A 13,047-nucleotide genomic window follows, 5' to 3' on the forward strand; every position below is an offset into this window, starting at 1 on the left:
TTATATTAATAGGGTACAGATTTTTAAATAACACCGCGTTGCACAGTGTTAGTCTACGGTCTCACATACTCACCGGTGCTCCCAGTTTAATAGATATGGGGTTTGTTTTCTTCCCCAATTGACTGCTCATGCTGAAGCCTATTTTGGAGACTTTGGTTGGTGCTGGTGGGTCTGCTGAAGACTCGTCTTCATCTTCGTGGGTGAGATGCTGGGATGTGCGTTTGACTGCGGTCCCTTCTCCCCCCACAGTGCTACAAGAGACAGGCTTAGTTTTCACTCTGCCTCCCTCCTCCTGCGGCCCTGCTTGAGGCAAGACAACTCACCAAGGTGAACAACTGTTTCCTGGGCGTTATTAAATCCATCATCTTTACCTGTATGGCTAGCCATTAATGAACCAACGAAACATAAGTACCACTCTACCATTTAATTTGGTGCTTTATCAATCCATGTGACGACTGTGTGCGTAGTAAGTCGCAACCTTATCAGAATTTGGTGTTTGAGGCACTCTACATGATGTATGAGACCAGGTAACCCCAAGCTAAGATGCCAGCGCTAACTAGCATTAGTTAGCTAATAGCACACCAGCTATTCCGGCGAGTTACGAAGCTGAAAACGAAACAGTGGACTGTAGTAAAGAGCGATGCCTTTGGTTTATCAATTGTAAATTAATAGTACATCTGACACGCACCTAAATAGGTTAACGTCAACACAATGTTAACTGCTAACTTGTCATTAGCAAGCTTATCTACTTAGCATGAAGTTGTCTTAAGACACCTTCTGCTAACGTCTCTTCTTAGTTTTAATAAACAGGGGGCATATCAAGCTAATACTGACTACTTTATATTTTTCAACCATATTATACACTATAAAACAGCACACATATCACCTCTGTCGTCGGTGTTACCCCTCCTTTTACGCTCGTTATCCGCCATTTTTTCTCCACTCAATTTCACCGCTAGTCGTCTTCTGGCGCTGTTAGCAGTACAACCCTCCCACTCTGATGGTAGAAGAAGATGAAAATGGACGTAGCAATATGACAGCGAGCTAACCTGGTAAACAGAAACTGCTAAGAATAAGAAACTTAACGAGTTTAATCGCATAGCGTGTTATTTATTGCTTGTAGGTATTTAGGTGAAGCTACAGGTCGACTTGAGTTAATATTAAAAGTTGACCCTAATGTGAAATGGCTCTTGTAGCTTTGCTATCCTCAGCTATGCTACGTGTTAATGTAATGCTGTGTTGGCTAACCTAGCATTTATGTTACAGTTCATTAGTGCTGTAAGACCCAGTGTGTTTTATATACAGGGCTGATATCTTTTAGATTACTTCCAGTAACGGTTATTTTGCATAGTTAACACAATTGATAGACTTTATGCATTTTTGTCACCCTTGGATAACTTTCTGTCTTTTGTTGTTTGTTTGTTTGTTTGTTTGTTTTTAAATTCCCAGGCCCTTTAAAAGCTTGCCCTAAGACAATGTACCAGCCAAGATGGGACAGACAATGTGCGTATGCTCCCGTGCCTCCATCACTATTGATAACAAAAAGTATTATTTTGTCCAGAAGCTCGACGAAGGGTAAGAAAACACTTTCACACTGTATGACTTTAACTACGCAGAAGTATATCATAAGATTTTACATTTGTCACCAAATCCTAAATTAGAAAAAGAAACAAATGAATAATTAATCCTCTAAGAGTTATCCTGATGTAGCTCATTACTGTGACCTTCATTCATGAGTCTCACTGCTGCACTTGGTGACCGCATCTCAACTTACAGGGAACATGGGCACTGGTTGTTAGTTTGTAAACAGGTCCTATACACTCTCCTCGTTATTTTATTTTATTTTATTAACAGGGACGAATCAAGTTTATAACCTCAGATTTGCTGGGAAATCTGGCAATGAAAGATGGATTAATGCATTGTTGATTATTAAAACCTTTTGGCTCCAGTTTCTTCTTTTACCTGTTCCCTTTTAGGATAACAGTGGTTATCTCCCTTTGTCTCACCTTAGCCAAAGTCTTCCTCTGTCACACAAACCCTTTGTATATCCTCCTTCACTACATCCATGAATGTTCTCTGTGGCCTTCCTCTTTTCCTGCTGTCTGACACATATCTACTATCCCACCTCTGTGCATGTCCAAACAATCTTTGTTTTCTAACTGTTTCCAAAGCCGTCGCTCTGATCTACTTATTTTCAATCCTGTCCAATCCCGTCACTCCCAGTGAAAATCTTAGCATCTTCAAGTCTGCCCACTCTTTGTTTTTGTTTTGTTTGTTTGTTTTTGTGGGTGTTTTGTTTTGTTGTTGTTGTTGTTGTTGTTGTTGTTGTTTTTGGGGGGGGGGGGCAGTATCACAGGCTCCAAGCCATACATCATAGCAGGTTTCACTACCATCTTGCAAACATTCACTTTGATTAATTTGCTATCCTTCTGTCATAAATCCCACTGATAGTTGTCTCAACAAACTCCAACCCACTACCTGCACACTTTTCTTCACCTCCTTTGTTCAAACAAAAGCAAATGTGTATGGCATGTCACTGTTCCTTTCCTTTTAAGTCAGTTTTGCATTGATAAACCTTTTTCTCTTTTCAGTGGGTTCAGTTTCGTTGATCTGGTTGAAGGGGTAAAGGATGGGCACTTCTATGCCCTGAAGAGAATCCTATGTCATGACCGTGAGGGTCGCCAGGAGGCTCAGACAGAGGTGGAGATGCACCAGATGTTTAACCACCCCAACGTCTTGAGCCTGGTTGCACATGCCTTTGTTGATCATGGAGGCAAGACTGAAGCCTGGCTACTTCTGCCATATATGAGAGTAAGTTTTTGCAGCAGTTATCATTAGCTTAATCTTGAGAGAAATGATTTTGGTCTGATATGCTTGCGTGCTTATGCAAACAGAAAGGCAGTCTGTGGTCTGTTCTGGAGAAGCTGAGAGACAAGGGGAGCTCAATGCCTGAAAAACAGATTTTGCAAATCTTTCGTGGTATCTGCTCTGGACTCAAGACCATTCACGACAAAGGCTATGCACACAGGTAATCCCCAACTAACTGAGATGTTGAATAAGAAATTATATGAAAAAAAGAATAAACATTGTGCTGTTATGCATTATTTGATTAAAACTTTAATCTTACTTCAGATCTGTTTATTTTTGACTTGGGGTATGCGGTTTTTCAGCAGCAGTGCGTGGTGGTGCAGAAATGACAAGCGAGTGCACTACATGCATATATCATGTTTCACACATTTCAAAAGAAATACCAGATTATTTTGCCATATTCAGATTCATTACTCCCATAAAGGGGGAAAATCCATAATTTTTATCTTTTAGAAAGCTCCTCAATACTTATGCATTTAGAAACAAAAAACATTATTTCACCACTTAAATAAGTCGAACCAGTTGTGTGTCTTGCAGCTCATTGCCATATTGTCTTTATTGATGGTCAGCTGAAAATAGCTTGCCCAGATTCCAACAAACAAAATATGGGACAAACACAGTGTTTGTCTGGGTCAAAGTGGGACACGTTTACAATGCTGGGAGGTGGTCAAATGCAATATATTTGAACGTAACCTTTTAAACTTTCTTGCCAACTTACTAAATAGTTGTCAGTAGCATCTGTATATCTCATATCTGACAATTTTAGTAATTTTTAACAGGTTATAGCACATGCACACAGACGATGTCACTTCACAGAATAATTGTTCTTGTGCAAAATTTAAAAATAACTTTAGAAAAACAAATTTCTCACTATGTACTACCTTTTCATTTTCTGTGTTGTAGTTTCTATCACTTTCACAAAAATTTGCAAAGCTTCTTACTTTTTGGTAATTTGGAACTTTGGGTATAACATTAGTCAGGCTAATGTGACTATTCCCTACACATTGACTAAAAGCCAGGCTTTAGAAAAGTGCATGTATTGAAGAGCCAGTCAAAATGTAGCACATTGTCTCAAGATTATTTGTCTAAATAGTTGTACTTCTTTTGAAAAACAAACTAAAGGTAGTTTGGTTATCGTCAAAATGGCATTTTCAGCTCGAGTGACCAGATGTTCCTCTTTATGTGGGACTGCACAGCATTTTTACTTCTTGTCCAACGTCCCACAGCTTACCCGAGTGACTGGTTGTTGCCAGATGGTCAGCAAAAGGTCTCCAGGCCTGAGTGACTGATGCAACAGTCAACCTGTTTTTTGTTTTTAACCCGACAGAGTTGTCTACATCTAAATGCCTGCTGTGTGCTATAATTTGACAGAGACATAAAGCCCACAAATGTGCTTCTTGATGAGGATGACAGGCCAGTTCTGATGGACCTTGGCTCAATGAACCGTGCCAGGATTGAGGTAAAATCCAGGGTCTAAGAAGGATTTTTAAGATTTGTGGCTTTATGTTTTTTTTGTGAAAAAAAAAAAAGTCTTAGTTAGTTTAACTGAAGCCTGAGGTGAGACTGGTCTCCACGGCATTTTTGTGCTCTGAATGTGTAAGAACAAAGTGCCATCATCACTACTTTTATTGTGTTTGTTTATACTGAAAAGTAATTTTCAGGCTTTTATTTAATTGAATTCAATTAAATTTTATTGAATTTAATGTTATTGAATTTAAATGTTGCTGAGTTGCTGAGCTCCACCACTAGATGGCAGAGTAGTGAAGCTCATATTTAGGTTATACTGATAAATGTCTGGATTTTGTCTTTAGTTTCTCAATACACAGCTGTTTTCTTTCTAGATTTTCTTTTCTTTTTTCTTTTTTTTTATAAACATGTATAATGACTGTGTAATGAGCAATGTCACATGTGACTTTTAACATTTCCATAACTTTTATTGTTAGATTTGCTTTTTGTATGTCTCTGAAACTACTTTGTGGTTCTTTAACACATCCATCCAACGTCTTACCGCTAGAGCCCCTAAACTACTTAACCCACAATGGATTTAATAAAAATGACTTCATTGCAGGTAAAAGGATCCAGAGAAGCCATGACCATACAGGACTGGGCCGCCCAGCGGTGCACCATTTCGTACAGGGCTCCTGAACTCTTCAATGTTGAGAGCCACTGCATTATAGATGAGCGCACTGATATCTGGGTAAAGCTGTGTAGACCTTTTTGCTCTTGGCTTCTCTGTGTTGCGTATGTTTGTTCTCAGTAAATGTCACTCACAGATGAAACCTCTTTCTTGTGCTTTGCTGTCCCTACCGTTCCAGTCACTTGGCTGTGTGCTTTACTGTATGATGATGTTGGAAGGGCCGTACGATCTGATATTTCAGAAGGGAGACAGTGTTGCTCTGGCTGTCCAGAATCCAGTATCCATCCCTCCCTCTTGCAGGTCAGTCTTCAGGCTGTAGCTTGACAGTTTCCTATTTATTTAAATGTTTGTGTTACTGCTTTGGAGAGTAGTAGGAAAAAACAGTTGTTTTGAATTGAGAAGCCCTGGAGAATAAAAGCATGTTCCAGTTCTAATGGCGTGCAACTGATTTTAGGACCGATAGTAACAGGAATAGGTGCCTTACAAAGATTTTGGTATACTTGAAATTTCTTTGGTACTGTTCAGTTAAGCTAACACAACACTGACCTCTCAAATGTAGTACAAAAAAAACTAAGTTTAGTTTCTCTTTCATTTAAAAAAAAAAAAAGAAGAAGAAGAAGCTATGTGGCTGTGAGCCTGGCTACACCCTGGAAACCTTTTTGCTGTTAATAAAAATTGTGCATGCTTAACACCGCACATGCTTTACAGTGCAGTGTAGAAGTCTTAAGCTACCCCTCATTTCATCATATTTTCATAGGAAGGAAAAGGTATTACAGTTCTTTGAAGTTATTTCAAAAGTTTGAAAGTCAAGATTTGGTATCACCACACAGCAAATCCAGCATGTCCAAATTAACACTGTCAGATTTGATTTCAACACTATTAAAGTGTCTATATGGGTCCACACCAGAGAGTGTTAATTTAACTCTTTTTGGAGAGTTGGTACGTTAACTCTGATTTAGTGTTAAACACCAAGTCTGTCTGGAGTTGATAATTTAACACTTGGTGTTAAGAGTTTATATATTAACTCTCAAAGAGTATTTTCGTTTAACTACGTAAGAGTTATCTTCTAATTAATTCTAAAAAGCGGGAATTTTACTGTTCTGAACTTCTAGAAATTTCTTTTGGGAATAAACATTTACTAAAAAGACGCAATGGTTTTTGAAAAACATTTATTCTGAACTGTGCACCACAATTTCAAAACATTTTCTGAAAGATGTAACAGTGTACATGTTCTCACTTTCAATTTTGTTTATCAAAAGGTCTGACATAGGTGAGCTGGTAAATGCAAATAACAGCATTCTCATCACTTATTTCTTCAATACAATATGCATGTCCTTCATTCATCACTTTGTGGAACTTCAACGCACTTCTGCTCTCCCCCATATTCCATCTTCACAAGCATATCCTATGTGGAGATTGAATAAAAATTAGTTGACACTAATTAATGGCACAAATCAATTGCAGCACAGTAAAAAAAAAAGGAATCCTTTTTGAGCCATTACTTGTGTAAAGTATTTTCCCAAAAGACAAGGACACAGACAACAGGTAATACTGAACTAAATGTAAAACCTCAACCTTTTTCATTTTTACCTAAACCGTGTGCACAAAACTCTGGAGGGATCTAAATGCTAACGTAGAACCCAGTCAGGACGTCTGCTATTGCTGTTTGCTCGTTATTTTTTTATGGGAGATCATTTTCAGGCTTCAAGTAGCACCATTATACCAACATTTCACATTCTAGACATTGTTTTAGGTGTATTTGACCAAAGGTTTGACTGAAAATTCACATGCAAGCTTTTTTTCAAGGCTGTGGTATTTGCCCGCAAACAATATCTTTCAGCTAGCTAAAACAGAATATTATGCTATCACCGAGCAACATGGCTAATGCCTTTCACACAGCTTTGTCTCAACTCCAAAGAGCCACAGAAGTAAAAGCTAATAACAATAATTGAAACAATCTTTGAAAAAATGACTTGCCAAGCATGGCAAACAACTCAAATATGTAGAGCAAAATGTTCTGAAACGGCTTCACTTCAGCTTCGATTGGAGCCTATGGTGCTAGGGGCGGAGTCTGTGAATTTACTCTATTGGTGTCATAGCCCCTGTAGGAGTTCAGAGTTAAGAGGTCAAGAGTTAATGTTTCCATTGTAACACCTCCAGATTTGAAATAGAAACACTCATTTTTAACACTCAACATTTTAACTACTGTCAGAGTTACATTAAAAGAATGTGACTCTACTTAGAGTAAAATGAACTCTAAGACTACTAACACCAAAACATTTAACACTTTTGAATTTGCTGTGCACCTTTTATTCTTCAACACAGCTTGAACTCTCTTAGGCAAGCTTTCTGTCATTTTTTTTTTTAAAGTAGTCTGGTTTTTCAGTAATGTTGAAGTTTGAGCTCTGAGGTGGCCAGTCCGTGACCGATGGTCTTTAGGATCATTTACATGCTGAAAAATGAAGCAGTTGCCAACCAGATGCTTTCCTCATGGCATTGTATGGTGTATCTAACCTCACTTTTCTGTGTTGATAATTTCACAAATGTTGTTCTCCAACACCACTGGTTGAAATGCAGCCCCGAATCATGATAGAGCCTCCACCATGCGTCATAGATTGGTGTGGACACTCTCTATTGTACCTCTTACCTGTACTTCTCCAAACATACTGACTAAGATTTGAACCACAGTTATCAAATCTGGATTCATCACCCCATAAGACCTGTTCCTACTGATTTTCAGTCCAGTTCTTGTGTAATTTGGTCAACCTGAACCTTTCCTCCCTGTTTATTCCCTTCTTTAACAATGGCTTCTTGACAGCCATCCTTCCCCAAAGACCGTTTCTGATTAGGCTTCAGTGAACACTGGCTGTATCAATTGAAGGGTCTGTTTGTTATAGGTCTTTGCTGTAATTTTTTATTTATTCATTTATTTGTTTGTATTGCTGAAGGGCATGACTTCCAGATACTGTTCAACTACTGTACATGGTTTGTAGCCCTGTCACTTCTTCTTCTGTTGTCCTCCACTTTGCTACATTATTCTTTCTGCTGAGATTTACCAAGTATTCAGCTAATGGCTCTCTAGGAATGACCTTGTTTCTGTAAAAATATCAATTTTTATGCCTGTCAAACTGTGTTATTTTGGCTTTTTTTTTTTTTTTTTTTGAAGATTGAACTAAAGTTGTGACATGCTGCTCTTAACAAAGTGCGTAAAATAACCATTTAGAATGAGTTGTCTGTTATCTATAGACACTGGTTCATCCCTTGAGTTAGGCGCCTTTTTCTGTTTGAATCATTCATATGTCAGTGTGAAGTGGCTTAACAAACAAAAAAGATTCCTCTGAAAATGCTCAGTACAAGGACTGGACTGAAAATAAGTGAAAAAGCTTACAAGAAATTCTGACTCCTTGGAACCAAAATCTAAAGAAGTGAGGGGGTAACTCAAGACCTTTGACAGCACTGTATCAAACCTAAAGTTTGTATTTGTCTTGTACCCAGATACTCAGAGGGTCTGCAGATGCTGCTGAGCTCCATAATGGTGTCAAATCCTCAGGAGAGACCGAACATCAACTGGGTTCTTGATCAAGTACAGGACCTGCAGAGTCGCAGCCCAAACACCCAAACCAACATGGTCTGATCCTGCACAGTGAACCAAATGTGTGGTCATGTAGACCTTTGAAAGGAACATGTTAGTTCCAGGTTAAAATTCTTTGATTTATTTATTGACTCTAATATACCAATTTTCACTCATCTTGGAGAGCTTGGCATGAGTTTAGTTTGAATGTTCCAGTTCAGTTTGGGTATCACAAAACATTTGTATAGTCCTCCTAAAGCTCTGAAGAATCAGAGAAGCCTTACATGTAATTACACCCAGAAGCCAATTATGGCTGAGGTTATGTGCATCTGATAATGAAGTGGGTCTGTTTTGTAATCTCAACGTTCTTCCAAGAGTAGAATAAAGAGGACACCACTCTGGACACCACTCTGTCAATTCAGTTTGGGGCTGGAACTAGCAGGGTGGGATTTTAGTTTGGGACTATGATGAGGGCAACAGGCTAGCGTTATTACTCTATATAAAGGTTAAAATCAGTGTACATTAACTTAAAATTCAGTTATGAAGAAAAGCTGCCTAGCTACTGGCTGTGGCCTTACAAAATAAGCATATTTCTATAATAATACTTTAAGATATTCAACTTTTTTTTTTTTCTGTTATAGTGTGGTTGTTTTTTGTTTTCTAAATGACAATGGTGATAACATAGAAGCTTTGCCAAAATTTCCCGTGAGTGAAAGCTGCCCCAGATGACATTCCCTAGCAAGAAGTTCCATTTTCTTTCTTTATTTTTCCCTCTTTAATTCCTTATTATTCCTTATGTGTAACACTTAGCTACACATGTGTACCGTAATCGTCAGCTTTCTCGTTTTAGCAGAGATGGAGAAAAGAGGCAGGAGTCTCCTCGTCTGCATTCTCCACATATCCAATTACTTGCACACAAAAAAAGGAAAGAAGAGAATGATTGGAGATGTCAGGTTCTAATGTTACAACAATAAATTCAAATTTTAATGACACTGAGGAATCACTTCATGCTTCATGCTCATCATGCTTGTCATCAAAATTGCAATTTTATGTGACATTATAGGGTTTGTTTTTGTTTTGTTTTTATTAAACTTCACTTTTCACTGTATTGTGTTTTAACAGTTAAATATTTTCCATTCCAGCTATGTTTGTGTTGAATCCTGCATTTTCACTCATGGGTGATTACAGTTTGTCACTTTTGTTTTCTCAGGGTACGCAAACATCTCAAAGGGTCTGATGGTGTTTCTCATTAGACCCTAATGATACTTTTTAAATGGTTACTAGACACAGTAAGTTTTTAGGCGTTTTAAATTTCATTTGTGGCTGTCCTGCAGTGATGAAGTACATTATAATAAAACTAAGAAGTCCAGTTAATTGTTGGTACGTACTGGAACAGTAATTAACACAGCATTTAACTGTATCACCTCCTCCTACTAAGCCTGTATGTGTAAACTGACTATGAACTTCTGTGTGGCTGTTAATGGCGCACAAACTGGCTTGATGCCTGCAGTAAGAAATCTCTCCTGTATTACAGACACACTGGTGAAGATCACAGATGAGTGTGTTATTTGATTTTGTAAAATCCTTTTGAAATTGTGTTTATTCACTGTCAAGTAAAAGGATAAATGTGGTAAATATGTAGCACTATGTACACAGTTTTTAATATACTTGTGAAATAAAATAGCATTGTGGCATTTTAAAAGTAGTCTGTCAAATAAATTATGTGAATCTGTGTTTAAGTACAGTTACCTCTACGACTTCATCGCCCGATTTAAAAAAAAAAAAAAAAAAACATTCTGAAAGCATTAATTAGTTGGTTAAACTTCATAAAATCAACCTAGGGGATCATCAGATATTTGCATATCAATTGCTTGATAATAGTGATGGGTCGTTCGCGAACGAAATGGCTCTTAGAGCCGGCTCTTTGACGTGAACGACGGGAGCCGGCTCCTTATCGCGAGCCGTCACGTGGGTTTTTTTTTTTCTTTCTCTCACCCTCTCTCTCGCACTTTTTTCCGCTTCACTCCACACGCGAGCCTTGTGCTTTACGCTGGGAAGAGGGGGGAGGGGCGGTAGTTACACTCAGTAGCACAGGAACAGAGACAGAGGGAGAGAGAGAGAAAGAGAGCCAGGGACAACAACGTCACATTAGAAAGGTATAGTAATCATCCACAACTATTTTCGGTTGCAGATGATGAAGGATTCAGAAAGTTTATTCATGCGGGCCCATATGACAGAGAATATGCATGTTCTTTTTGTTTTCATATTTTAATTTATATTTAATTGTGTTGTGGTTTGCAGTGTTTTGTGTTGTTTCACTTTAAATTTGTAAAAGGAAAAAGCTGAAAATTTAAATAGTTAAAATTTGAAATGTGAATAGTTGATTTTTGTATTATATGATTTATTTATTACATTTTATGTGGAGTGAATAAATAAAAGTATATTTACGGTGGCCCCTCGAGACAAAGCACATACAAACTTCAAATCACGTACAAAGTCCGAAGCACGTAAAAACACGTACAAACTCCGAAGCACGTAAAAACACGTACAAACTCCGAAGCACGTAAAAACTCCGAAGCACGTAAAAACTCAAAACACGTACAAAAGACAACAGAAGTTCTCCAGGATGCTAGGGCGCAGTGTTGAGCTTTTGTTACCTAGTGGCTACACAAGCCAGCAAGTACCAACGACCAGATCTGGTTTGTGGTAGTAACAGGTAAATTAACTTTTTTTTTTAAATTATTTGAATATATATGAGTGCCTGTGTATAAATACACAAACAATACACACATGCTTTCAATTGTGTAATTTAAGTGATCTAGTAGCTCTGCTTTGGAAGTTCAGTTCATGCTAGAAATGTGTTTTGGAGTTTGTACGTGTTTTGTCTCTAGGGGCCACCGCATATATTTATATATAAACATATATAAATAAAACCACTTTTTTTACGTTAGTAATTCCTTTTGTGCATAATTTTATATTATTGTTAATAATAAATTAATTAAAGCAACAAAACAACCTGAAGAGCCGGTTCGGAGCCGAAAGAGCCGGCTCTTTTTAGTGAGCCGAACCGAAAGAGCCGGATCTCTAAAAAGAGCCGGATCTCTAAAAAGAGCCGGAAATCCCATCACTACTTGATAACCTGATGTTTTGTGATGTCAAAGTATCATCATGCAGCATCGATTTGCAGCCTATAAAATGTTATTTTTAAATGTGATCTCATGGTGAATGAGCAATCACAATTCGCAGATAATAGTAATTTATGAAAAAGCAAGTTACCAATTTCCGTAACATTAGTTGGCTCTACAAATTAATGGAAATTAAAATTAGTTTGCTTACAGTCTCCTCCAGTAAAAGGTTAATCTCGTTCGCCACCAATTTAAAGTGTTTGAGTTTAGGAGCGTTATGTGATCATGTGGTCAGTAGTAACCATGGACACAAAAAGCATGAAAATACGTGGATATATCAGCATGTCATAGCATTGATTACATATTACTGATGAAAGCCCCAACCGTGCCTAATTAATGTGGGAGTCAACCACTCCTTCCATGATCATCGCCACCTAACGCGACACCAGTGGTATGCACTGTGTGGCAAAGCAATATTTGAAGTTCTTCCTTTATCGTTTTTGCATGCGTAATTTTATCAGCAGTATGTTAACGTCTTTGCGAAATGGTTTGAATTTCATTTTGATACATCAGGAGTGAGAATGTGATGAGCTCGTAGTATGAAGCGATGTTATGCTATGAAATGGAAAAGTGCCCCAAAACAACAAATAGGACCTGGAGCACAATTTTGGTAATGATCCATTAGGGCTGATCATTGTGTCCAGTACTGTAGGGGTCTTGTGAACTGTGGGCAGTTGGACAGATGCCTTACCATGAGCCCATCAGTGTTTCAGCCAAATGAGCTAATGACGAATAAAACCTTTGTAATTTCTACATTTGAGGTTACACCTTATCTATATTGGTTATCAAGCTACAGAAATCACTGAGGTATCACATGACAGTGCCCAAATTAACTGTGTATGTGGCGTAGCACAGAATATCCGGGTTATGGACATCGCTAAAATTGTCAGATATAGCTAAAAAAAAAAAAAAAAAAAAAAAAAAAAAAAAAAAAAGAAAGAAAAAAAAAGGGTAACAATCTTTGGACACACCTAAAGTGAAGGGAAATTTTGTTACGGGACAGAAGAGCAGCTGAGAAGCTGAGATAACACCAAAATATAATCAAAATATTTAGACTACAACATTGTGTCCCATTTGTCCCACAGAAACACATTTGTCTACCTCACATTTAGTTTTCTGGGGGATCTGGCCAGCATACTTCTGTGGTCCATGTAGTGACTACAATGCATCAATGATTAAAGTGGCCAACAGCACTACCAAGTATTTATACCTGTGTTTTTGATGGTGATGTGTAGTCGTGGTTACTATATACCTATATGTAGATTTAATGCAGAAGCATAAATCTC

General features: G+C 37.9%; 2 protein-coding genes across 5 annotated transcripts in view; one reads left to right on the forward strand and one right to left on the reverse strand.

Moving 5' to 3' along the window:
- pcnp (PEST proteolytic signal containing nuclear protein) overlaps positions 1-1,019 on the reverse strand; it is a 2,957-nt gene extending 1,938 nt beyond the window's left edge. Inside the window, exons 1-2 of one of the 2 annotated variants that reach the window (XM_085156549.1) lie at positions 887-1,019; positions 74-300 (exon numbers count right to left, since the gene is read on the reverse strand). In XM_085156549.1, coding sequence (XP_085012675.1) covers positions 74-300; positions 887-932 — 273 coding nt within the window. In that variant the 5' untranslated portion in view covers positions 933-1,019. Of the gene's footprint in view, positions 1-73; positions 304-886 lie in introns of both variants that reach the window. The other variant, XM_085156541.1, reaches the window with a different exon arrangement.
- stk16 (serine/threonine kinase 16) lies at positions 978-11,309 on the forward strand. Of its 3 annotated transcripts, none has more exons than XM_085156513.1 (8): positions 978-1,065; positions 1,449-1,575; positions 2,592-2,811; positions 2,895-3,028; positions 4,240-4,327; positions 4,937-5,065; positions 5,184-5,305; positions 8,501-11,309. In XM_085156513.1, the coding sequence occupies exons 2-8, from the start codon at positions 1,490-1,492 to the stop codon at positions 8,637-8,639; spliced, it is 918 nt and encodes a 305-aa protein (XP_085012639.1). In that variant the 5' UTR covers positions 978-1,065; positions 1,449-1,489; the 3' UTR covers positions 8,640-11,309. The 3 variants fall into 3 exon arrangements, with proteins under 3 accessions (XP_085012639.1, XP_085012655.1, XP_085012647.1); XM_085156529.1 differs by having other exon boundaries at positions 1,449-1,503; XM_085156521.1 differs by having other exon boundaries at positions 989-1,052; positions 1,450-1,575.
- The last annotated feature ends 1,738 nt before the right edge of the window (positions 11,310-13,047 follow it).

The sequence above is a fragment of the Neolamprologus multifasciatus genome, chromosome 1 (genome assembly GCF_963576455.1).
Source record: "Neolamprologus multifasciatus chromosome 1, fNeoMul1.2, whole genome shotgun sequence".
Lineage (NCBI taxonomy): Eukaryota > Metazoa > Chordata > Actinopteri > Cichliformes > Cichlidae > Neolamprologus > Neolamprologus multifasciatus.